Raw genomic sequence first — 27,480 nt, forward strand, 5'->3', positions numbered from 1 at the left:
ACAACTAGGCAACAATGAAAGAAGTTGTGCTAAAACACTCTTTGTAATTACTTTTTTATTTAGTAGAAGCTTTACACAATGAAGAGTAGGCCAACAACTTTTTAAAAATCTTGATCTCTGCACCTAATATACTGTGTCGAAATTTTCTGATTATAAGACTGATTCTCTCACTAGATTAGTTTTAATGGCAGTGACATCTTACTCATGCTTGTATTTCCAGGACCAAGCTTAGTACCTGGTATAAAGCTATAATTCAGTAAATGTTTGCTAAACTTAACTCCAATGAATATCTCATTTAAAGACATACTGAAATATTCGGAACATCCAGAGCTACATGGGTCTAGAGACACTACAGCTCTGCTTCTTTTTATATATATCCAGCATTTTATTCCTTAAGTTGAAACAAAGTATAAGAAGACATACTGTGTTCATAGTCTGGAAGACTTAATACTGTAAAATGGTAATACTCCCCAAATTAGTCTACAGACTCAATGCAATTCTTATCAAAATCCCAGCTGACTTTTTTACAGCTATTGAGAAGCTGATCCTAAAATACGTATGTGATGGCAAGGGACCCAGAATAGCCAAAACAATCTTGAAAGAGAAAAACAAGGCTGCAGGACTCATACCTCTCCATTTCAAAACTTACTACAAAGTTACAGTAATCAAGACAGTGTGATACTAACATAGGGATAGACATATATATAGATTAATGAAACTGACCTAAGAGTCTAAAAATAAACCCATACACTTATGGTCAATTGCTTTTCCACAGACTACCAAGACAATTCAATGGGGAAAGAACAGTCTTGTCAACAAACATATTCATATGCAAAAGAATGAAATTGGGACCCCTAACTTACACCACATATAAAAATTAATTCAAACTGAATCAAAGACCTAAATGTAAGGGCTAAACTGTAAAACTCTTAGAAGAGATAAATGTAATTCTCTGTAACCTTGGATTAAGAAATTTTTTTCTTAGATATGAAATCAAGAGCACAAGCAATCAAAAGGGAAGAATTCATCAAAATTAAAAAATGTGTTTTAATTTATCAAGAGAGACACTCAACAGAGTGAAAACACAACCCATACAATGGAAGAAATTATTTGCAAATCATATAAGTATTAAGGGACTTATACCTAAAATATATAAAGAACTCTTACAACTCAATAATAGAAAAATAACCCCATTTAAAATGGGCAAAGAATATGAATGGACATTTCTTCAAAGAAGATACATAAATGGCCAAAAAGCATAAGAAAATATGATCACCATCATTTGCCATCAGGGCAATGCAAATCAAAACCATAATAAAATGAGATATCATTTCACACCCAGGAGCATGACTAATAAAAAAGACACACAATAACAACTGTCAATAAGGATGTGGAAGCGGAAACCCTTAGAATTGTGGGAATTTAAAGTGGTACAGACACTTTAAAAACAGTCTGGCAGTTTCTCAAAAGATTAAACATATGACCGAACAATTCTACTCGGAGAGAAATGAAAATACTGTGTCCACACTAAAGCTTGTACACAAATGATCACAGCAGCATTTTTCATTATAGCCAAAAGTGGAAACCTAAACATCCATCAGATGGATGAACAGAAAAACAATCATATGGTATCTCCATACAATGGAATATCATTCAGTCATAAAAAGAAATGAAGTACTATTGCACGCCACTGTATGCATGACCCTGAAAACCTTATGCTAAATGAAAGTAGCCAAACACAATAGGCCACATATTGCTTAATTATTTTATATGAAATGTCCCGAATAGGCAAATTCATGGAGATAGAAAGTAAATTGGTGGTTGCCAGGAGCTTGGAGTGGAGGAGGTGGAGAGTTACTGTTAATGGGTATCGGATTTCTTTATTGGGTGAGAAAATGAAAACGCCCTAAAATTAGTGGTGATGGTTACACAATTTTACAAATATACTAAAACTACCAAATTACATAAAAAGATAAACTTTATGGCATGTAAATTACATCTCACTAAAAAGTATTTTTTAATTAAGGAAAAAAGGAATCAAGGAGCTTTACTCTAACAGGGTATGTCCAACACCGTCAAAAGTCACCTATCACAAAGTCAGTTGTATTGCCCAGATAGAATTCAAGTCTCCTGACTTCTAGCTGACTCCCGGCTTTCCTTTGGACCATATCCGTCTTTGAAAAAAAGTTCTAAAGTAGTCATTAATGTAAGAAAAAGTCAAGCAATTCACCTACTTGAAGAATAAGAACTCCAATGATTCTCTAAGTAGATGTGAATCAATGTCAAGAAGTGAAATAAGTTGTCCTGACACTGACCTATGGTGCAAAAGGTCTGAGTAAAAAAAAGCAAAGTGACAATTCCTAGAACATCTAAAGATCAAGCCTTAATTTAAAATAGTAAGAAAACTAATGTACAATTAGAAGAGTGTAAGAGTAGCTAACTGAGAAAGACAAACATCATTCTGTAATAAACATTTATTAAACATCAACTCTGTATCAGACACTATGCTAGGTGTTATGGGGGTATGAAAATGACAAAGACCTAATCCTTGTCAACAAAAAAACTCACCATTGAGTGGCAACAAGTCAATATACAGACAGCTACATCATTCAAGAGCTATAATAGTGGAATGCTCAAAGAGCCATGGGCGTAAAAAGAAGAAACCAATTAATTTTGAAAAGGTGGAGTAGGGGAGAAAAGGGAAGGTTACCTCGTTTCAGAGTAATGCTGACATTTGAGCTGGGCATTAAAGGATGAGTAAAATGGAAAGGAAGACTATTTTAGATACAATAAAGAGTATGAGCAAAAATATGAAGATATAAAACTATACCATAAATGTAAGAAACACAGTACAATACAGCTTGAATAAAAAGTTTAGGGACATGGGGGACCAAAGCTGAAAATGGGGCAAAAAAGGTATGTTTGTGTTTTTACTTGAGGCACAAATGTAAAAGATGGAGAAAAAGTAAGCAGAGCTTAGAAAAAGGAGACCAGCTGGAAGTAACACATGATTCCAAGTTATTTACCATTAAAATAATTTTATTTTTTAAAAATCTCATTTCTTCCAATTGTTTTGTTTTCATATAAAAACCCAGGATCTCAAAAGATCAGTGATGATGTAAGGAATCATATGAAAGACAGAATTAGGTTAGGTTCCTAAACACTATATAAATCAGGACAGTACTTCAAACCTTCTTATAATAAAAATCCACAGGTAGGCAGAGTCTCCTGAGCATATCTCATATTCAGGAACTGGTCAGCAACGACACAAAAGCTCTAATGCTCCAGCATCAAAGCAAGTGACTGAATCCATTTCATCAATTATCTATGAATATACACAAAAAGGACTAAATGGGAATTCTAGAATTAAAAAGTCCAATAACTGAAATAAAAAGTTCACCATAACACGTATTGTTAAGATGTGCCTGACAATAGATTGGATCGAATCAAAGGGTCAGAGGAAGACAGGTCACTTAGAAATTAATCAATCTGAGGAGCAAAAAGAAGAATGAGAAAAATGCATAAAGCCTCAAGGGCTTGTGAAACAATGACAAACAATCCATCATATTTTAATTGGACCCCAAAAATAGGGTCAAAAAATTTTTAAGAAATAATAATTGAAAATATCCCAAATTGGGATTTTAAAAAACCTCTTCTTACTGAACCTAGAAGATGGGCAAACCCCAAGCAGAATAAATACAAAGAAAACTACCAAAGCATATCATAGTCAAAATGCTGAGATCCAAAGATTAAAAAATACTGAAAGCCACCAAAAGGGGGGGGAGCAGCCATTACATACAGAGAAATAAAGATATCAATGACAGCTGACTTTTCATCAGAAATAATGAAAGCCAAAGATGATGGAACATTTTCAAAGTTCTGAAAGATGGGAATACCCTGCAAACCCAAGACTCCATATCCAGAAAAAGTATTCTGAGAGTGAAATAAAGACTTTTTCAGATAAAAGCCTACAAAATTTGTTGCCCATAGACCTGCACTACAAGAAATGCCAAAGGATAGTGTTAGGCTGAAGGAAAAAGATACCAAATGGAAACTCACATTTACAGAAATAAAAAAAAAATCAGAAAAGGTAAATAACTAAGAAAATATTTTCTTCAACATAATTTCCTTTAAGGATAACTATTTAAAGCAAATTAAAAAAAAATTCTAACACAGGATTTATGATGTAAGTAGAAGCACAAGATGTTATGACAGAAAGGGGTAAATAGAGAAATAGAATTATACTGTTGTGAGGTTATTACATTTGTGAAACGGATGGCAAGAGGTAGACAGTAGGTGGTATAAAGTGTGAGATGTGAAATGGAAGGTGGTATAATATTACCTTCAAGTAGACTTTGATAAGTTAATGGTACATATTGTTAAGCTCTAGTTACTACTAAAAAATATCTAAAAGAGCACAGTTAAAAGTCAGTAAGGGAGAGGGCTGGCCCGTGGCTCATTCGGGGGAGTGTGGTGCTGGTAACACCAAGGCCACGGGTTCGGATCTCATATAGGGGTGGCTGGTTAGCTCACTGGGTGAGCATGGTGCTGACAACACCAAGTCAAGGGTTAAGATCCCCTTACTGGTCACCTTTAACAAAAAAAAAAAAGTCAGTAGGGGAAATAAAACAGAATATTATAACCTATTTAACTAACTCCTAAATTTGCAGAAATGAAGCCACACAGGAATAAAAGAAAAACAAATAGCAATCATACCAATAATCGTATTAAATATAAAGAGTATGCACTCTAATTAAAAAGCAGAGATTGTTGGACAACCTAAAAGAGTCAACTGCTACATGTTGTTAACAGGAGACACACACATCCCCCCCAAAAATAATTTACAAAAATGTAAAAAATAAAAGTCAGAACACTGGAAAAAGATACCATAAAGTTACATAAGAAAGCTGGAGTTGATAAATTAGTATCAGATGAAGAAGGTTTCAAGACAAAGAGCATTTTAAGAAATTAAGAACATTTCATAAACATAAAAGAGCAATTCATGAGGAAGATTAAATACACCATACACAAATATCTGAAATGGATCATAGCCATAAGTGTAAAACCTAAAATTGTAAAACGTACAGAACATAGGAGAAAATCTTTATGACCTTGGTTGATTTCCTGAACAGTACAGAAAAGTCACTAGCCATTAAGTTAAAAACTGATAAATTAGTCTTTGACAAAATTCATAACTTCTACTCTTTTTAAGACACTATTATAAAAACAAAAAGGTAAACCAGAGACTAAAAAAAATATGTGCGCAACATGAATTTAGGAAAAGACTTGTATCCAGAATAATTTTTAAAACTCTTAAAACTCGGGCCAAGCCCGTGGCGCACTCGGAAGAGTGCAGCGGCGCTCCCTCCACGGGTTCGGATCCTATATAGGAATGGCCGGTGCATTCACTGGCTGAATACCGGTCACGAAAAAGACCAAAAAAAAAACAAAAAAAACTCTTAAAACTCAGTAATAATGACAACCACATTTAAAAAAAAAAAAAAGGAAAAAGATTTTTTTAAAAAGCCTTCAAAAGAGAAGATATATAAATGGAAATTTTAATTAAAATCATGAAAATTCAAATTTCATGAATCAGGAAAATTAAAATTAAAATCATGATGAGATACCACTTCACACCCAGTAGAATGACTAAAGTGAAAAAGGTAAATAATAACCAGCTGCTGGCCTGGATATAGAGCAACTGGGACTCTCGTGCATTGCTGATGGAAATGTAAAATTATAGCACAACCACTTTGGGAAAAGGTTTGGCTGTTTCTTATAAAGTTAATCTTCTAAAAAAAAAATTAAAAAATTAAAAAAATAAAGTTAATCTTCTACCTACCTTCTGACCCAGCACTTCTTTTATTATTCAAGAGAAATGAAAGCATATGTCCGTGGAAAAATTGTACAAGAATTTCCTACTAGTTTTTTAAAAATAGTCCAAAACTGAAAACACCCCAAATTTCCACCAACAGATAAATGGATAAGCAAATTCTGGTATATTTATACACTGGAACACTACCTAATAGTAAGAAACAAACAACTGATATATGCAACAGCATCACAGACATAAATGAGTATATACTAAATGATTCCATGTATGTAAATTTCCATTATGTGAAGTTTATGTAAAGTTTATGTGAACTTACACAAAAATCTATCATGGACTCAAAGATTACTATCCAAAAACTGGGGTATGGGGCCGAGCCCGTGGCTCACTCGGTAGCCTGCTGCGCTAGGAGCGCGGCGACACTCCCGCCACGGGTTCGGATCCTATATAGGAATGACTGGTGCACTCACTGGCTGAGTGCCGGTCACGAAAAAAAAAAAAACTGGGGTATGACCACAGGCTTATTTTGAAGATTGAGATAATGCATATAAAACAGCTCTGAATTCTGTAAAGCAATATACAAATGTAGACATCAATAATTCACATCAACATTTCCGGTACAGCAAGTTAATGTCCTCACGAAAGAGAAGACTGCAATGGTGTAGTCTGTAAAAGCTCTAAGAAAGATCACAAACTCTACAGCTTTAACTACATCTTTTAAAAACAACCAACTGCAAACTTCACTATATCCTTAAACAAAGGTTAATTCTGGAGGGAAAAAAAGCGGCACCCAACTGAAAACTAGGCAACACTCTTAGAAAAGAACAAACAAATAATACAGATAATTTATAAACTTCAGGAAAGTTAAGGTAATCAAGAGATACAAAATGCATAAGAAAAGAAAATTTGTCAACCAATAGACTTAAAAGCCTTTGTTCCCACCATTATAAAATATTTATCACTTCAAACAAAGTGCATTATGTTTATTCCAATACTTTATTCCTCGTTGAAATTTTGTCAACATAAAGTACCCTGCTCTATCACACACAAATGTGACCTTTCTTTAACAGCCTTCAGGTTGAAAATACACTAATAAAAATGCTACTATTTGGTTAAGTATAAACCCAAGAAGCTACTCCTGGGGAGAGTAATCCCTATCATAAATAGCTTACCATTACAAATGACTAAATCTATGAATTTAATGTTTTAACTAACCCTATTGACAAGCATGTGCCCACTGGTAAAGTGAATCATCATAGACTATTCTGCTCTTCCTTAGCTCTCAATGCACACCCATTTCAGGAGCTTCAGATATAGTACTGGATCCCTTTTGTCCCTGACTTTCTTGGCTTCATACCATGCCTTAATCATTAGTTCACATATGGCAATCCAACTTCAAAACATTTGTTGGCCTTGTTTTCCCCGAACATCCTAGGACACTGTTCCTGATTACCACTCAGAGCTCCAAGGCACAGCATTTGTATGCACCATACTTCCCACTTTCAATCCTGGTTTATACCTGTTGCCTAAACATAATTAAGAATGCGCCATTTCTGTCTCAGAAGATTTTAGTCTGAATAACAAGTCAAATAGCCACTCTACTCAAATCACAAAAATAGATTATGAACAGTCAAACAACACACAGTAATCACTCAAAGGCAGGCTGCTTGGCTGACTAGTTGGCTGAATGAATGTATGGACAACTATTCCAATGCCAGCTTGGGTCCCTGGAACATCCCTTTTGAACAAAAATGCAGGTTTTTATTACTTTTAAATACATTATTAAAATAAGCTAAGAGTTGCCCAGGAGAGATCATAAAGGAACCTTCTCTTAATCAATGAGTTGAAAATAAATGTACTTAGCATATTTAGTAGCACAGTAAATGATTTCTCTAAATGTTAAGGAAACCTAAAAAGTATGTCCTATTAAGTGATTATTAGTCATATCTTGCTTTTAAATCATCAGTTCCTTAACCTAATCCCTTTAGAAATTATTTTTTTTAATCGGAGATAAATAGGGTTTTATTGTATCACAACGGATTTCCAAGAGACAGATGGCTCACCTATATTTAATATAATCCACTCACAAAGCAGTTATTATGACTATTGTGTCATTACTTCGGTGTTGTGTCTCAATATTTGTCAAATACTGCTGATATCCACAACAACATAGATGGATCTCAAATGCATATGCCAAATGAAAGAAGCCAGACTCAAAAGGCCACCTACTGTATGAGTCCCATTTAGATGACATTCTGGAAAAAGCAAGCTTATAGGAACAGAAAAGAGATTGATGGTTGCCAGAGCCCAGGGGTGAGAGAAGCTGACTTACCAAGTGACAATATAGTATACTGTCCTATAGTTCAATCACAGTGATGATTACATTATATGCGTTTGTCAAAACTACTAGAAATATACACCAAAGAGTAAATTTTACCAAATATAATTTTTAAATTAATTTGTAGGGTTAAATATTATTCTTTAAAAAAGAAGTTTAGGTCTGAAAAAGAAAAAATGAGGCCCAAAACAACAAAATGTTCTCTTTCGCCCATAAGAAGAGAACAGAGAATACAACATGTGCAAAGAAACGACAGCTGCAACAAAAATGCTCTGACCAAGACTGTGATGTCAGGGCTCTGGGCCAGCACTTCTTTCTGCTTCTGCAGTGTTACTTCTCTGAACTGGACTTTCATCTCTATCAACCACAATCTTTCAAACCTTCTGAATATCTATGCTCACCCTTCGCTTTCTAACCTTGGTTTGTGTCTAACGGACCATCTCACATTCATAATCCACCTTTGGCTTGGCATTCGCCCACAGGCATCAATCCATTTCTTCACTCTTAGGCCTCATGTTAGACTTACAGTCATTCCCTTAATTCTTTGATTCTATTTGATTTGACTGGTCTCTCAGCTAAACTTGATCTTGTCCTCTTCCCAGCTTTCAACTGAGGTTCTTATCTACTTTGAGTTAAAACCATAAGTGCTAGCAATTTCATCTATTCAAGTGCTTCAGAAGTGGCAAACTCTAAAGCCTCCCTTGGGAGCCCATACCAGTGTTTTTTCACTCCAATAAATAAGACGTTCTTATTTTTGTCTAACCAAACTCCTGCTTATCCTTAAGTCCTACTTCATGTTTAGTTTTGTACAAAGATAGAGATAAAGCAGTCAACTTCTTCCTCACAAAAATCATGCATCTATTTTAAGACAAATATTAAAATTATTCTTATATTCCTTCTCAGAGTAAATGCCTATCTATGATTCCTGCAACACTGTTGATTGTTTAATGTTATATTTTATATTATCTACAAACATGTCTCTGTAGATATAGTTTTTCTTCATCTTTGTAAAACCAAGTGACCAAAATGGGATACCAGAGAATAATAGACAAATTACAAATAAATACAGCACAACACCAACATGGTCAAAAAAAAGAATACCCTTTCAAAAGAAAGAGATCAGTCAACTATGTTACGGTCCCTAATACTAAGCCAGAGGATAGGAATTTAAAAAAAAAAAAAGAAAGAAAAGAAAAGAAAAAAAATCACAGTCTTGGAACTTTCAAAAATTACTTCTGTAGCAGTAAGTCTGCTGTTTCCTCACAGACCAGGAGACCCCAATCTTCACTGCCCAATATTGTGCCTTTACAACCTCCCATTCCCAAGCAAGAAAAAGCTTTCTTTCCCCCACCATCACCAAAAAGGAAAAAAAGAAAAAAAAAAAAGCTCTTGTTACTAAGAATTAACTGTACTTATCTCCCTAGTATAGGCAGGTGGCCTTCAAATGGTCTTAAACTTCGTAGCTATCTTCTCAGTTCTATTAGAGCCCATTGCTGCTAATTACTTATGCAACTGTCATAACTACTTTCTATAATCCTTTAGTTCATTTCCAGTCAAAGTATTATTCTGAGCTGGAGAAGGGGAATAAGGTTGACAAAAGATTAAGATGGAAAGCAAAGAAAGAGAATTCTATTTTTTTTTCAATTAAACTTAGCTGATGATTTTTTTCTCCTTAATGTGAGTGAAATATTTACCTTTAAGATAATTAGGAAACTGTAAACTGTAGAATAACACTTTTACAAAAAAATTTAGATTAAAAAAACAAACAAAATTACAGAAAATAGAACTAATGAGAAGAGAGGAGATAAAAAAAACAGAAGATATATGGCAGATCATAGACAGGTTGTAATCAAAAGAAAAAGAGAAACCTGTCCCCCCAAAAGCAACAAAGTTATGGATGCAAAACATAATTTCATTTTGTTTGTGTTTCTTTTTAAAGAAAGTAATAATGTAGCTACTTGAAATTAGTTTCAGGGAATAGAGGAAAATGGATATCAGACCATCAATGTACATGGGAGAATATCAAATATTAAAGACTTTTATGACAAAGTCTTCTAGAAAATGAAGGATTGAATAAGGCATAAATAGCCATATAAAAATATCTGTAATTCAACAACACACATCAAGTTTAGATTGGTCTTCATACCTCTCTGATTATACAATGAACAGGAAGCTATATCATGAAAATACAGGAAAGAAGATGCTGTATGAGCTACTTCTACCTCTTGGACCTGTCTGGGTCATGTCATCAGCTAGCAAAATCCTGAGGGGTTAAAGTCCACCCCATACCCAAAACCAAAATCTACTCCCACCCCACCTTGGCTCAATGGTTTTCTCCCACTGTGGTAGGGTGGTTTTGGAAAAGCTCCTCAAATGCCAGGAAACACTGTAATACAAAAAGAAAAAACAATTCATAAGTACTCATAAGTACCCAAACCTTAATATTCTGGCCTCCCTCTCAAGGAAGATTGGTATAACGGAAAAAGCACTAGTCTAGGAATCAAGAAACCGAATGTATTTTGTTTGTCCGGCATTTATTATAAGACTTTTGCTGTAATTCCAGGTGAGGTGGGGGGCAGGGGGAGGGGGACGAGACACTGGTCTCTTTCCGCTAAGTGTTACTAAGCTGGTGGACTATAAGCCCGAAGCTACCAATGGCCACCTCTGTCACTGACTGGGTTGAAAATGAAGCCATCAGAGATGTTAACAGAACTAAGGGATGGAAAGAAACATTTTTGACAATTCAATCTAAGAACCTGGCTCCAGTTTTTCCTGAAGTATTTTTCCCCCTTAAGTTAGTCTGCACTGGGTTTCAGTCACTGGCAAGTAAGTCTGGCCATTACACCTGGGCTCTAATTCCACACTAAACCAGAGCAAGTCACTCTTCATCTATTGGTCTTAGTTTCTCTTTTATGAAATAAGCTAGATCTGAGATCTTCAAAGCTTTTTTAAAGCAATGGAATTTGAGTTTTTCTTAGACAAAATCATTTGATATCAAAAATAAAAATGATTTTATTCACTTAAATGTATTTTTATAAGATCAAATTTATAATATCTACTTCTGACCAAAATCAGTGAGAATAAATGGCATTTAAACCTCACTTTGAGATCAAAAATTAAAATGATTCTATTACTTCAAATGTATGATATTTACTTATTAGGACCAAAACCAAAGAGAATAATGATGTTTTGATAAACACAAAACTTTAAAACTGGAGACTAATGGTAAAAGCTAAAAGCTGTTATTAGACTCTCAGGATTCAGTTTATTTCTGCATTTTGTTTCAGTTGCACATTATTGAGATAAGCCTGATCAAAACATAGTTGCAAAGTGTAAGATGTTTTCCACATCTGCCTTATCTCGTGATACCATTTAATTAAAGATGGAGAAAAGCTTTAACTTGTGCACAAACGAAAATTAACCTGAGAGCACAAGTTTTTTTAAATGAGACTCCAACTGGTTAAAATTTAGTATATAATATAGTTAAGCATCCATGTGTGTTGGTTTTTAATGTTTTAATGATTTAAAATTCATTTAAAAATTAAATCAGAACCAAATGTTTAAAGAATCTAATTAGTGCCATCATAGAACTCTAATAAAACAGATAATCTACAGTCTCTTAAAAATATTTTTCAGTCTGATTTATATATACTCACTGCCTACAGAAGATTATAATGAAGGATACATAAAAAATTCCAATTCTTTTTTAATAAGGCTGTTTTAAAGAAAAATTTCACCAATTCCTATTTATAATCTTAGGGTTATGAACACAGATAAATAAAAAAAGACTATTATAACAATCTATTCAATCTTACTGAGAACTAACTTAAAGAGGCATATCACAGAAAGTGCTATACATAAAACGTTCACTACTTAAGAGTGCCTGCTTTAAGACAGAAATGAGTAACTTTCCATCTCTAACCTCAAGAAGTTAACTGTCTAGCAGAGGATACAATACATTCATTCACTTAACAACACTGTCTCCTCAGTGCCACCAGCCACTATGCAAGCAACTGGGACAAGACAGTGAACAAGATACATATGATCCCTACCCTCATAAATTTAGACTTTAACCTAAACGTAGTAGATAACCAGTAAAGAGTTTGAAAAAAAGGGACTACTGTATATGAGTAGGTTATTTTTGAATGGCTGCTGGCTACTATGTGAAAGTTACTATAAATCGGAGGCAGCAAGCCCAAAGATAGACCAGTTAGGACATACTACAATGATAACAGTGGCTACAAAGCAATAGGAACTCAAAAGAGAGAGCAACAAATGCAAAGGAAGTACAGGGAAACAAAAAAGCTTCAGGTAAGCAATGTTGCAGCTCAATCTTGGAAGACAAAGAGTAGGGCAGGCAAGCAAAGGAAGGGAATTTGTGCAATAAGATCACATGAAAGGCATGTCTGGGAAACTTCAAGTACTTTCTCACAGGGGTCTTGAATGAGATGAATCATAGCTGGAAAGGTAGATCAAGGAAAAGACAGTAAACAATATTTTATAACAAAGTAAAAAACACCTCCAGGACACTAAGGAGTACTCTTAAGTAGGATGCTTACATGACCAGGCTTACATTTTAGAAAGATTCTTGCAGGGACAGTTAGCCTAAGGAATACAAGAAGCCTAACCACCCAAACAAGAACGCATGCTTGCCAATAGATACACTGCCTCAAAGTCCTAATATAGTAATTTATCTTGACAACCAAATATGGTTCAACCAGATACTGTGAGCTTTAGAAACCAAGCAACTAGTACCAAGTTCAGGCCACTCTGTAGCAAATATGGCTATTAAAACAAAACAGGAGAGTCTCTGTTGATAAAACACTAAAAATATAACGATGGCAGAAGATAACTGGAGTCAAGAAGAGAATACAGCAACTAAGAAAATGGGGTAATAACAGAAACAATTTTATTTCAGGGTAAGAATATCTCTACTTGTTGCCAATAAATTAGTTGTGGTTCCTGACAAGCAGTTCAAACACCAAATTTAATCTAATACACAATACTTGTAGCAACACTTCAAGCAACCATTGAAATAGAAATGGCAAACTACAACAGAGGACCTAGCTTCCCACTGCTTAAAAGAAAGTTCTCCCTAACTGGCTGGTCTTTGAAACACACCAACTAAACCAGGGATGGAATGGATAGGGAAGGACTTGCTATTTCACAAAGGTTCCTGATCAGTGAACTAGACAAGTTCTTGATTCAAACATAACAATACAAATATTCAATACAATACAATAACAATTCAAACATACTGACGAATCCAATTGTTGTATTTTAAAAAAATAAATCCTACCTTTCCGGGGTCATCCTTAGATCGAGGCACTTTAAGGAAACACTTGTTCAGTGACAGATTATGTCGTATAGAATTCTGAAATTAAAGATTAAAAAATATAGGGTCAATGGAATCCAAATAACAAAACTCACCTTTAAAAGCAGAATCAGAAACCTAAATATCTCCACAAATTGGAATATAATTACCAATGATAAAAGCTTTTAAAATAAACTTCAAATTTAAACCTTTCTGACTTTCAAATTATGAATGCTGCAAAGAGAAGTAGTTACTAGAAATGACAGCTTCTAGTAGATTCCATAATAATGTAATATATGTAGCATTCTAAATGTTTAAGACCTTTTAATGGTGTGAGAAGATGCCTATGATGTCATGTTAAATATTAAATGCCAAATACAAAATTGTACACATATTATAACTGTGGTATATATTTTTAATTTTATTTATTCTTGGAAACAAGCCAGAATGCAAAATGTTAGAAGTTATTCAGTGTGGAACTATAGGTGATGACTCTTTTCCTCTTTCCACTTTTCTGCAAGGTCTAAATGGTCTACAAAGCACATGTATCACCACTTTTTAATCAGTCAAAAAATATTAAACAAAAAAATTTCACTGCTCTATTACAAAAGCTTATAGAAGCAATTAGGTTCTCACCTAACTGCTCACCTAAGAAAGAAACACATAGAAAAATATTGGCTACAGAAGGCTAGGAAAAACATCTAGGTTCCTCAACGTAGGAGGAAAGAATAACCAACTTGAGAGACAGTAAAATGCCCTTGAGGACTGGGGAGTATGTGAAACAGGAATCTAGTCATGAATAAGTAGGACTGTACCACAATTCTTACAGAAAATACCTCAAAGTCCATTTCTTCACAATCAAATGCTCCAAAATCCATTCCCAAATGATTTTGTTTGTTCCCAAATAGCTAGGTATTTGGTGGAGAAGGGCTCCAACTGGAATGGCACCTTTGGGGTCATTTTCTGGCATAATGACTGTTTATTTTTTAATATAAAATTCAGAAGTCTAAGAATGCCTATATTAAACCTCCCTCTCACAGGGGCAATATTGGGATTCTAAAAGTTTTAAAAAGATGACTACAGAATATAAATTCAAGCCTATCTTATTACCAAAACAGAAATTTTAAATTTATGAATGGGAATTCCACCTCTGCTTGGGATGTAAACAGCTACTAAGAATGATGCTCCCTCCCAAACAATGAGAAAATAATGAGTAAGGTTAAAAAAAAAAAAATCTATTTTTGGGCCACATCAGAGCCCTCAGTTTTCAAAGCAACCAGGCAAGCCACATTCCTAAGAGGAACAAGGCTATTAGAAACTGGACACAGAAACTATCTCACCTTTTGGAAGAACATGGGAAAAAGAGCTGGCCACTATTCAAGCAGGTAAGAGGAGATTAGCTAAAATTTTAAAGGCCAAGCATATTTAAAGGCCAAGCACATTAAGTTTAGAGTAAAAAGGGTCTCAGACACAAGGAAAGTTCCCACTCACTCTCAAGCTCTTCCCCATAGGCCTTCACCATGTGCTCAAAAGAAAGACTGAAGGTAGAATAGGAGACCAAAGAAAGACTCCCTTAATCACACAAGCAGGAAGGAGATCACTGTCAGCAGTGGGGCAAGGAGAGACAAAGCCCACCAACGTTCCACAGATTACACCAAGAAAAAAATATAAGTTTGAGGCTGAGGCAGCAAAACCTCCAACCCACAGGACTCTGGCAAAGATTCATTGCTTCTGGGGGAAGAATGGAAACAAAACCCTTCTGACTCTAGGGAGGGATAGGAAACCCTTTCCAAGGACACAGGAAAATATGTACTGCTGCTGGAGAAAAGGTAGCTTTACCTCTGAGAGAGGTATAGGAAACAATCTAGGGCCCAGGATCCTATACTGATACCATACAGAGTTCTGTTACAGCCGAGGAAAGAGCAAGAAACTCCCACCCAAAAGCAACTACAGATACAAAGGCTAGTTTGCCTGAGAAAAAGAAACACTGAAAAAGCCCCACCCTCAAGTTCAAGGACCTGCATAAGAATGAGGCTGGGCCAACACAACAGAGAAAAGCCCTTGTCTCTACCAAAAACCTAGCTAGCAGTGGATAACAGCAGTCTACTAACAGGGGAGGAGCAAGAGCATTGAGAGAGACCCCCCAGATGTAACGAGGTGGGCAAAGACAACTAAAATCTAAAGAGACAAAAAAAGTGAAAAAATACTGCAGTTCTCAAGCTCCTCACTTCAAGCACAATGTAACAGGAGCCTACTGCTAGAGAAATGTAAAATCTTTCATGTACTGAAGGTAAAGATACCAACAACAAAACCTAAATCCAGCTCAACTACTGACAGACTGACTCAAACCCCCACGTGAATGGCCTCAATAAAAAGATGCTTGTCTATTTACAAGTACAAATACTATTTGCCTCAATCTTTTACCATTCTTCTACACATGTATCCAGCACTCAGTCAAAAATTTTAATACAGAAAAGGGGGAAAAAAACACTGTTAAAAAATAATGAACAAAATCCAACTGAGAGATGAATCAGGTGTTACAACTATCAGACAAAACCTTTAAAATAACTATGATTAACATGTTAAAGGATCTAGCAAAAAAAAAAAGTGGACAGCTAACATAAAGAGATGGGGAATTGCAAAAGAGATGTGGAAACTATAACAAAATAGACAAAAAGTTGGGGATAGGGAAAAGGTGGTCAATGGATACAAAATTGTAGAGATAGGAAAGAATTAGATCTAGTGTTCTATAGCAACATATGGACATCACAGTCCACAACAAATTATCGTATAAACTTCAAGTAGCCAGTTGAGAGGATGTTGAATGTTCCCAACACAAAGAGGTGACAAATATTTGAGGTGACGGATATGCTAAATACCTTGATTGACTATTGCAAACTTTATAAATATACCCAAACATCATAATGAACTCCATAAATAAATACAATTATCATGGGTCAATTAAGAAAAAAGAAAAAGAAAAAAAAAATTCAGAAACAGAAGTAGTTAGAGGTTACCAGAAACAGGGGGATAAGGAATAATGAGAAGTTGTTGCTAAATGGGTACAGAATTTATGTTTAGGATAACAAAGAAGTTTTGGAAATAGAAAGGTAGTGGTTGCATTGTGAATGTAATTAATTTCATACAATTGTATGTTTAAAAATGCTTTAAAATGGCAATTCTTGCATTATGTATGTTTTACCACAATTTTTTAAAAAATTTTAAAAAAGAAACATAAATGTAAATGGTAGAAATAAAAAAGATAATCAATGATAAAGAATTCCTCAGATAAGCTCATCAGTAAACTGGACACAACTGGAAAAAGGTTAAGAGTACTTGAGGATCAATCAAGAGAAATTATCCAAACTGAAACCAAGCACACGCATGCATGCACACACAGTTTAAAAAAAACAAAACAAAAAACAGATCATCCAAGAACTGTGGAACAGCATATGTAATTTGAGTCCCAGAAGGAGAAAAGAATGGGGCAGAAGAAAAATCTGAAGTAACAGTCAAGAATCTTCCAAAAAAAATGCAAGACATCAATCCACATAAGTAAGAGTTTCAGAGAACACCAAGCATAATAAATTAAAAATCCACACCCCTATATGAGTACAGATGCTCCTTGACTTATGATGAGGTTATGTCCCAATAAAGCCATCATAAGTCGAAAATACTGCAAGTCAAAAACGCACCTAATACCCTGATAAATCCATTGTAAAGTAAAAAAATCATAAGTTGAACCATTGCAAGTCAAGGATCGTCTGTATTCATTTTAAAGTGCTGAAAACCAAAATGAAGAGATCATCATTGAGGCAACCAGAGAAAAAAGAAAGATTACACATAGAGGAATAAACATAAGAATTAGAGTAGACTTCTCAAAAACTATGCAAGCCAGACAACAACGGAATGACACCTTAAAATACTGAAAGAAAACAAAACTGCCAATTAGGTACACAGTGAAAATGTCTCAAAAATGAAGACATAAAAATACTTTCAGACAAAAAGCTGAAAGAATTCATTTCCTGTAGCAGTAGTGTCAGCTGGTTGACAATGGTATAAGGAAGTTCTTTAGCAGAAGTATGAAACCAAATGGAAACATATCTACAAAAAGAAATAAAGAGTGCCATAAATGTAAACATGAAGGCAAATTATAAAACCTTTTTAATGCCTGTAAAAGATAAGTGGCTGTCTAAAGCAAATAGAACAAGTTTACAACGTATGTAAAAGTAAAATGTATGACATCAATAGCACAAAGGATAGGTCAAAGGAATTGGAAGGCTATGGTTTATAAAGTTCTTACACTATACATAAAATGGTTTAATACTACTTGAAGGTAGAGTGCAGTAAGTTAAAGATGTTGCAATGGATTGGATATTTGTGTCCTCCAAAATTCATATGTTGAAACCTAATTCCCAATGTGCTATTTGGAGGTAGGGCCTTTGGGAAATGATTAGATCATAAGGGCTGCCCTCATGAATGGGATCAGAACTTATAAAAGAGACACCACAGAGTTCATTTGTCCCTTCTACCATGTGAGGTTATAACCAGAAGATGGTAGTCTATATATAAACCAGGAAGTGGGCTCTCACCAGTCACAAAATCTGCTGGCACCTTGATCTTGAACTTTTCCAGCTTCCAGAACTATGAGAAATAAGTGTTTGTCGTCTGTAAGCCACCCAGCCTATTATTTTTTGTTAGCAGCCTAAATGGACTAAGACAGATGTATATAGTAAACCCTAGAGCAATCACTAAAAAGAATTTAGGAAGAAGAAGATTGCAGAGATAAAATGGAATCCTAACAAATGCTCAATCCAAATCTAAAAAAAGACAGGAAAAAAAAAAGAACCATCAGACAAACTTCCTCCTCCATACTGTATTCTCTACAAAAATGTAAGTAGGCTCCATGAGGATAGAGACCTTGTCTATCAACCCAGAACGTAAAATATAATGCTTTTCATATGGTAATCACATATCTGTTGAAAGAAATACCAAAAACATATTTAGAAAGTAAAAACCCCAACAGAGATATGAAAGCCAAGACGTGTATACATACATAGATACACTCCCCGCCTCCCCCCGCCCCCCAAGAAAAGAAGTTACTTCAGACCTCATAGCTTGGGCAGTACCAATCTCCAATAACCCGAAAAAAAGAAGTTGGAAGAGTAGAGAGGTAGAAATAATCAGGACGATTCAGGTTAGCCTGTAGAAAAATGGCCCAGGCTAAATAACAGATCCAAGCATATGCTTGGCCTTGAAAATTCCATACCCAAAAGCAGTTTCTCAAAACTAGTCTACTGCACTAGTATCACTTGAGATATGTTTTAATGCATATCCCTAGGCTCCATTCAAGGTGACTCAATTCAAAATCTCTGGCATTGTGACCCAGAAATCTGAATTTTAAAAACATTCTAACTGATTTTTATTTTAAACTTTAGTTTAAACTGACCTCTAGTCCAATGAACTACTACATTCCTATCTGTTTCTTCTTCCACTGTGAGAGTACTTACTGGTTCCCCCAAAAATCAATATATGTACTCATTTATTCTACCTTACTATGCACATGAAATAGTTTTAGAATTATTCCCAACTTCCTAACTTCTACCCTCCCAACTTTTCTTGGGGTTACTGAAGGTTGAAGTATCACTACCAAAGACAAATCTACTAAGTAAAGTTCATAATTTCTTTGTAATTCTTTTCGACCTTAAAATTAATGTATCCCATGAAGGTGTATAGTCAGAGTGCTCTGGTCCAAAGTTTCTTCAATTATTTTAATCAGTGTAATTATGCTATTAATCTGATAAGCTGTTAGGCTTATTTGTTTCTGCTGTGTTCAGTTTTAGGGTTTCCTTTTTTCATCCTTTTTGATTTTCTATTTATTTTATTTTGTTGTTTTATATATTCTTTTATTGATTATACATATTCATGGATCATAGAGCTGGCCATCAGCATATTTTTTAATATGTAAAATACTGACATGATTCAAAAGTCAAAACTATATTAAAGGTATACTCAAAATCTTATTCCCTTCTAGATCCCTTCCACCTCAGTTCTATCCATCCCCATTCTATCCATCCCCTATAGGTAATTACGCTTATTACACTTCTAGTTTATATTTCTAAATTTTTTTAGAACAATAAGCAAATACATAAAGTATTATTTATTTTTTCCTCACACAAAAAGTAGCATAGTACACCCACACACACCACTTTTGTATTTTTCCTTCTTTTATTACCCTAAACTCTTATAACTTAATAGGTTAATTTTCCTCAGTAAGGGGAATAGCACAAAAATTTTAAATCCTTCTCAGATTACAAAATTACTCAAATTATGGGATATTCAGAGAGTTATTATTCACATGCAATCTCTTTTCAATGCCCTGACACAAAATAAAAGGGGTTTTAATTTTAACTAAGTATTAAAATTCTATCTGAATCCTTCTAAGTGACCACGGCAACATTTTCACTTCTGGGTGGGTTTCGTCAACTCTGTATTTCTGGAAAAGTGGTGACAGTTGCTTTAAGATCTTTTGCCTATTCTCTCCCTCAATCAATACAACAAGCTAACTTCACAAGTTCTAAATGACCTCCCATTTTCCCCTAATCTCTCCCTTCCATACCTGAAGAAGAAAGAGTGAGCAGCAGATTGTGGGAGTGTGCTTTTAAAAAAAAAAAAAAAAAAAAAACCTAAGGAGAGGTGAATGAGAAGTAAAACATGAAAACAAGATCTGTGGAAACAAGAAGATAAACCACTTTCCATTAGTCTCCATTTGAAGCACTCAAAATATTTCTATGCTTATAAAAATAAAATTAAAATTGATCATGGCAAGTCCTAGGCACCTAATACTTTAAAACTGGATGGAGGAAACTTTTTAAAAAGAATAAGTATGAAATAATACCCTGGAAATATTATAGGTTTGCCTACAGCAGTAGACAGAACCAGATAATCTCTCTGGGGATCTTTTAGTTCTACAAGTAACATCATTTTTCTCCACTTATTCCCATTTTCTGCCTCTCTACACCTTTTTTCTTCTCTATATCTAAACCATGTATCTTCCAGATGAAACTGTACCAGTACTGCTAAAGCAGTTTCAGACCATGACTTGGGCTGGCCAGCAGTAAGAAATATCAGCAGACTGGTTGTGGCACTATCAGGTGGACTTACAAGTCATCAGAAGCTGAGGTCAGACAGTTTAATGAGGAACATAATCAAACTTTATATATTTATTCCCTAAAATTCAGAACAAGCTCTTCAGTTTGGCATTCATATATTCATAGGATCTCCATATACTGGCTCTTATACCAACTTTCTACTAGGAACTCCTATAGGCAAGTGTTTCTTAAGAACTCTTAAAAATGCCTACCCGAATTTTACTCTTCTTCAAAATACAATAACTCAATTACCTCAATAGTTTTCTAATGATTTCCCCCTTCTGTACTCTCACAGCACTTAACTCTTTGTACCACTCATTTTAGAATCTCATCCATCACACTCCCCCAAAACTCTCATTAGCTGCACCCTTCATTTAACACTTTTTACTAGTTCACATACACAAACTTTTTGAAATATCCTCACGTAAAGGATATTTTTATGGTTTACACGCAGTAGGTGTGCCCAATTAGTCAACTATTTATAGCATGGCACTCTATACTTTTCTATTACAGAGCTTTTTACACAGCGTCATAATTACTTGTTTATATGTATCCTCCTCATCTAATAAAGACTGTAAGCGCCCTTAGAACCCTCTGCTAAGCTTCTTAGTACTGCCAAAACCTAGCAGACTGCTTCTCAAGAGCGCGTCGTAAATAAATCCTTTTCAAATAAAATGAATAAAAGACTAACAGCTGAAAAGAGGACACGATCTAGACCAAAGATTCCAAATTAGTACAGTAGTACCTGACCCCCATCCATGTTTTCACTTTCCACAGTTTTAGTTACCATGCTCAATCAGTTTGAAAAAATGAAATGGAAAATTTCAGAAATAAACAATTCATGTTTTAAATTGTGCACCATTCTGAGTAGCATCATGAAATCTCATACCACCTTACTCCATCCCAAGGATGACAATCATCCCTTTGTCCAGTGTATCCACACTGTATATGTTACCCTTTAGTCACTTGGCTGTCTCAGTTATGAGATGAATGTCACAATGTCACAGAGCTTGTGTTCAAGTAACCCTATTTCACTTAATTGGTCTATTTTATTATCAGTTATTGTTGATCTCTTACAATGCCTAATTTGTCAATTAAACTTTATCATAGATACCTATATATAGGAAAAAAGATAGTATATATAGGGTTAAGGAGGGGACTTCCATAGTCCATAGGTCAGCCAAGCCAACAGACTTACATCTAACTTGGAGAATATTTTAGAAAAGTGGAGTTGGTTGACAACCTTTAAAAATTGGAAAATTACACACAAAATTCAGATTTCTGGCTTTTTGGGGGTACGTAGGGTGGATTATAAGATCTGCCATGTACCCTAAAAGGCAACAAGTGACTACAACATAGCTGCTCCTCTTACATTAGACATGTACTCTTCAGTTGGGCACCTTTTTTGCTTTTCTGTCACCTGTCTGGCACCTATAGGCATTTAATTTAGGTTTACAACCAATGATACAGACCCATGAATCCCTGGTGGGCTTTCTAAGCCATTTATTCAAATTTTGGCTGTTTCTACTCCCTAGCCACCATGCTTTTCTATTGCCAAACAGGTTTATGAAAATTTTCTAACCTTCCCTCATCCTAAATCTTGACAAAAGGAGTCTACAGTGCCCAGTGTTGAAGCCAGAAAACACAGTTTAGAAAGCTCACTACTATTTGCTTAGAATGATGCTTTGGTTCATGGGTCAAATTTGATTATATATTTCCTCCACTGAAATAGTCTATTAGACTCTTACTCAAAGTATACTGTTAACAATCACTTCTCATACTGAGTAAGCCAGTTAAGAGAGAGTTCATCTTGGCAAATTAAATTTAATAAATATTTATACACTTTAAATGAAACTATAGACCCTGTATAATGCTTAAGAACATGAGCATCAAAATATCCAAATCTACCAAGTCTGGTACCAAATCTTGATTCTATCATTCTCTAGCTTAGAAACTCTGGAAAGTTAGTTAATGTCTCTAAGACTCAGTTTCCTTACCTTTAAAATTTGGAATTACTATATCTACTTAGTATCTATTACATAAGGCTGAATGTGGCTTAAGAAGACAATGATGTAAGGCACTTACTATAGTGCCTGGCAAACAGAAAATAATAAAAGTACCTATCATTTGAGTATTTGATCTCAGAAACAAAAACTAATGAAACAAGATCTCTGAACAAAAATCTGTAAGTTCTATAATACTGCTAATTGATAAAGCATACGGAAACACAAAAGAGATTAATTCTACAGGAAGAAAAAACATAACATATGAGCTGAAATAATAGGGGAATGACAACTAGCAAAACGGCAAAAGAGAGAAAGTCCAAGGAGAAATAAGATAAAAACAAAAGCAAGAAAGAAATCAAAGTATTTATTTACAGGGACAGCTAGTGGGCTCAAATGGATGGAATACGAAGAGTACTGTATATGAAAGGGAAGCAGCAACAAATAAAGCTCGAAAGGAAGGCTGGAACACCAGGTTCATGCTTTCATTCAAACCACACTTACTGAACTAAATGGAAGCGCTGTGTTCTATGGCATGGAAGAGAAGAAGAGATATAAAAAGAAGAGATATAAAAAGGATAGATATAAAAAGTGTCTTCCCTTAAGACACTTGACATCTGTCATAGTGCATGGCACATCATGGTGCACAATAAATCAAAAAAGTCTTTAATAAATTTAGTAGAATGAAAAAGACAAAGGTGTTGAGGCAGAAAGAGAAACTAAAGAGTAACTACCATCTGATGGTAGGCCTAATGTCCTGTAAACTACCTTCCCCCATGTGCATGCACACACACCTCACAGAGCACACAACTGGATGATTCCTATGTAAGAATATTAACATAACGTGCAGAGACAAAAGTAAGTAAGTTGAGTTATATATTGTATAACATAAATTAGCTAAGTAACTAATTTGATGGTACATCAAAAGGCTCCTTAAAGAAGTCGTTGTTTCCAGGTCTTATGCAAGAATGGTACTAGAAGACCCTGAAATATTTTGTGGTGCCAAAAAGTAAGAAAATGTTAAACAAAAGAATGAGGCCAACCTGTAACAGCTCCCAATGGTCAAAGCTGTAACAATTTGAATGACAACAATAGCACAAAGAATAAAATAAATATCCATGAGTGCATACTATTATAATGATTGATTAAATAGGAAAAAAGGAACAACTCTTCCTTACAGAAAAATATCAATTAATAAATATAAAAGAAATAAAGGAAAAGTAAATCACCATTAGAAAACCGTAAAAATTGCTGCTGTTAATACCTACAAATGAATGCTAGCATTAATGGGCAAAAAGTGTAAGAAGAAACAGAACATTTGCATACCTTCAAATATCTTCCCCAAACATTTCATTATTTACAAAGTGATAAATAGTAATTTCATAGTGGAGAAACCTAGCAAACTTTAAGTTAACCAAAGAATCATGTTTAACATTACCAATAATAAGACAAACTGACAACATGTACCCCCTCATACGATATTGCAGAGGCAGGCACATCGCCTCTGTATTATTCTTCTCAAAAATGCATTACACCTCAGTCTAATCATGAGAAAACATCAGACAAATCCACACTGAGGGAAATGCTACAAAATATCTGACAAGTACTCTTCAAAAGTGTCAAGGTCATAAAAGACAAGAAAAAGATTGAGGAATCTTTACAGATTGAAAGAGACTAAGGAGACAAGACAACTAAATGCAATGTGTGATACTGAATTGGATTCTGGAACATAAAACGACATTAGCAGGAAAACGGATGAAATCTGAATAAAGTCTGTGATTTAGTTAGTAGTTAATAGTATTACGTGGTCAGTACTATTGCACCAACATTAATTTCTTAGTTTAGATAATTGTACTATGGTTACACAAGATGTTATCATTAGAGGAACTTGATAAACTATATATATAGGAACTTTCTGTGCTACTTTTACAACTCACATAAATCTAAAATTCTTCTAAAATAAAGCTTTTTTAAAAAAAATCTTGGATGATGAATACAGTGCTAGTTGTAATACTATGTCATTTTCTTTGCCTTAGACTCAATATCAACTTACCTGAACTGTGGGTATTGTTTTTCAGCGAATGCTACATTATCTCTTCTCTTACTTTATGATGTCAGTCCTACAACATAATAAAACTCTAACAAGCTAAGAATCTACCAAAAATAGTTATCTCATTTTAAAATATCTAATTTCCATTTCTTACATCCTAAAAATGACTAACAATCAGAATTTTATCTTCAATTATTTGAGCCTCCACAAAGCTTTATTTTCAACAGAAGTCAATGTTGTCATCACTTATTGCATAAAAGTAATAATTTAAATAAAATCCTTACCTTCCAACCACTGCCAGCCTCTCTATAATACGGGAAGTTATCACAAATCCACTGGTAAATCTCACTTAAAGTCATTTTCTTTTTGGGTGAGCTATTAATTGCAAATGTAATGAGGCTGGCGTAACTGTAAGGTGGTTTCCCGTCTTTGTGCTGTTGAACTTCTTCCTGGTCCAGAGTTGTATTGGGGTCAAGGAGTGCATTCTTCTTAGAAATTCCTGTTCCATGTGCATTTTGTGTAGCATCAGATTTTTGGATGGCTGCTCTCATGGTGAGCTGTGGTAACCAGTCCATAGATGTTAGGCTGCTCTCCAGTTCAGATGTCATCCTGAAGGTAAATAGACTCCTTAGTCAATATCAAGGAAAGAACCCCTGCTTCTCAAAATATCCAATATTCACAAATCTAGGAGTTCCAAAGTGAGGAAAAGCCTGAGTTAAATCTGGAGGAAAAAGATTGAGTATGTTAATGACCAAACCAAATATTTAAGGGATCAACATTTCCAATCTTTTTTCTTAATTTTTTCCTCTCTAGAACAACAAACTTGGTTTTAATATGTTTAAAATACAGAACAATACATACACACCAAGTGATTCTGATGCCAATCTTCCTAAAAAAAGACTGTCTGCTGCTTTAATAGGAAAACAGAACCTTGGTATGAAAAACCCTGTCTGCAGCCCAGCTCTTAACTCAGCATCACCACAAGCCCTTAAAAACTAAAGGCTGTACATCTGGCATTTATTTCACACAAAGTTTAGGGGAGTCATACAAACACAGGAATACCAAAAGTAAGGCGGAGGCAGGAGGTCAGAGAATTAAGAAATAGACACAGGAATATGCATGGAGGAAAGAAGGTAGAGTTTAGCAGGTAAGAGGTAGGAAGAATAAAAGCAGGGTAGACAAAAATAGCAAGGAGACAAGCTAGCTGGGGAAGTTGACCAAAATGAGGAACGAAGTCAAGGACCCCGATTAGCAAGAGAAAAGGAGGATAGGCAGCATCAGGCAGTTATTTTTTAAAAACAAGTCAAGGAACAAATTTACGAAAACTAACTAAAGATCTGGGAGTACAGGAGATAGGAGATTAAATGGTCAGCAAGAAAAGACACATTTAAAGCTCAAGGACAGGTGTGGGCAAATGTCCAGTAATTTGTATTCTACAATGACTCTCTCTCTAAGGCCGAAAAATTCAGACCATCACGACCCAAAGAAAACAAAATCTGCCAGGTTAACACACATTCTAGAAAAGGGAGAAAGCTGCTCTAAGAATTGAAGATAAGAACATAGAAACAAAGCTTGACACTTCGCACTAGAATTGTTAACTTTCAGCAGAGGATACAAAGCCCTCCTATCCTGGGATCAAAGAAGAAGGAATAGTGACTCTGACAATAAAGCAGAGAAGAATGAAAAGACTTCTAAGTGATATCAAAATAAAGGGGAAAAAGAAAGCAAAATACAAAACTTAAATACCTCAGTCAAAAGAAAACATTTGTGAATAAGAAAATCCCACACAGGCCCCTCATCCCAAATGGCTCCTGACAAAAAGCAACCTAGGGTATTGTGTGTAGGATCTGAACTTCTGGGAGGCAATACAGAATCAATAAAGAACACAGCTTTGGAGTTAGAAAGACCAGAGTTCAAGTACTGATTCTAGCAGTTACTAGCTATGGGACCATGAAAATTTTAATTATCTCTAAACCCCAGCTTTCTCATCTGTAAAATGAAACAATAATACCTACAGTTAAAATATTACTTTTAAAATTAAATGTGATAACACATGCACAGAAGAAACATTCAATTCAATAAGAGTTAGCTGATAATATTAGTATAAATGTATCTTGGGAGGGTACTAATGCACCATAAAGTAAACCAGATTAAGCAGCAGTAATTATAAATCAAGAGACAACCATGAGGATTCTATCTGCATTGCCAGTAAATAGAGTCCTATCATCTTGTTTTTCAGATATTTTGATCTTTAGTTCATCTTTCTTATCTTCTCAAATTCCCTCCAATTCTACTGTATGCATTCCTCTGGAACCTGAACTTTAAATTCCTCTGTGTAGCACCTTTGGAGAATCTTAAGCTTATCACCCTATTCTACAATCTCAGCTAGAAATGCTTGTTCCCAGCATGAAGTAAGTTACAAGGACTTGTGAAATAAGGACACACAATGATTTAGAGCTCACACAATGCCTAAAGAGTGGGGAAAGTACCCTCGAAAACAGTGAAATCCTTCAATCTACAGATGAAACCACTGAACTTAAGGGCTAGAACTAAAACCAGAGCCCAGATCTCTTCATGCTTCAGTCTAGTAGTTTCTCTACCTCATCTGTAAAATGAGGATGATAATTAAAATAGTACCAACCTCACTGATGTAAAGTACTCAGAACAGTGCCAGGCAAATAATAAGTATTCAATAAATGTTAGCTACTGGAGGTGGTGGTGATAACAGTAGTTGCTATTATCCACATTTCATTCAGTAAACATTGACTATTACACCACGCTGTTATCCTATTTG

At 34.9% G+C, this 27,480-nt stretch overlaps 1 protein-coding gene across 2 annotated transcripts in view; it reads right to left on the reverse strand.

Annotated features, from left to right (window-relative positions):
- FOXJ3 (forkhead box J3) overlaps positions 1–27,480 on the reverse strand; it is a 128,824-nt gene that overhangs the window by 56,948 nt on the left and 44,396 nt on the right. For both annotated transcript variants that reach the window (XM_063105405.1, XM_063105404.1), the window contains exons 3-4: positions 24,971–25,295; positions 13,468–13,542 (exon numbers count right to left, since the gene is read on the reverse strand). In XM_063105405.1, the coding sequence (XP_062961475.1) occupies positions 13,468–13,542; positions 24,971–25,295 (400 nt within the window). The remainder of the gene's footprint in view (positions 1–13,467; positions 13,543–24,970; positions 25,296–27,480) is intronic.

This window comes from Cynocephalus volans, chromosome 8, assembly GCF_027409185.1.
Source record: "Cynocephalus volans isolate mCynVol1 chromosome 8, mCynVol1.pri, whole genome shotgun sequence".
In the NCBI taxonomy this organism is placed as follows: Eukaryota; Metazoa; Chordata; class Mammalia; order Dermoptera; family Cynocephalidae; genus Cynocephalus; species Cynocephalus volans.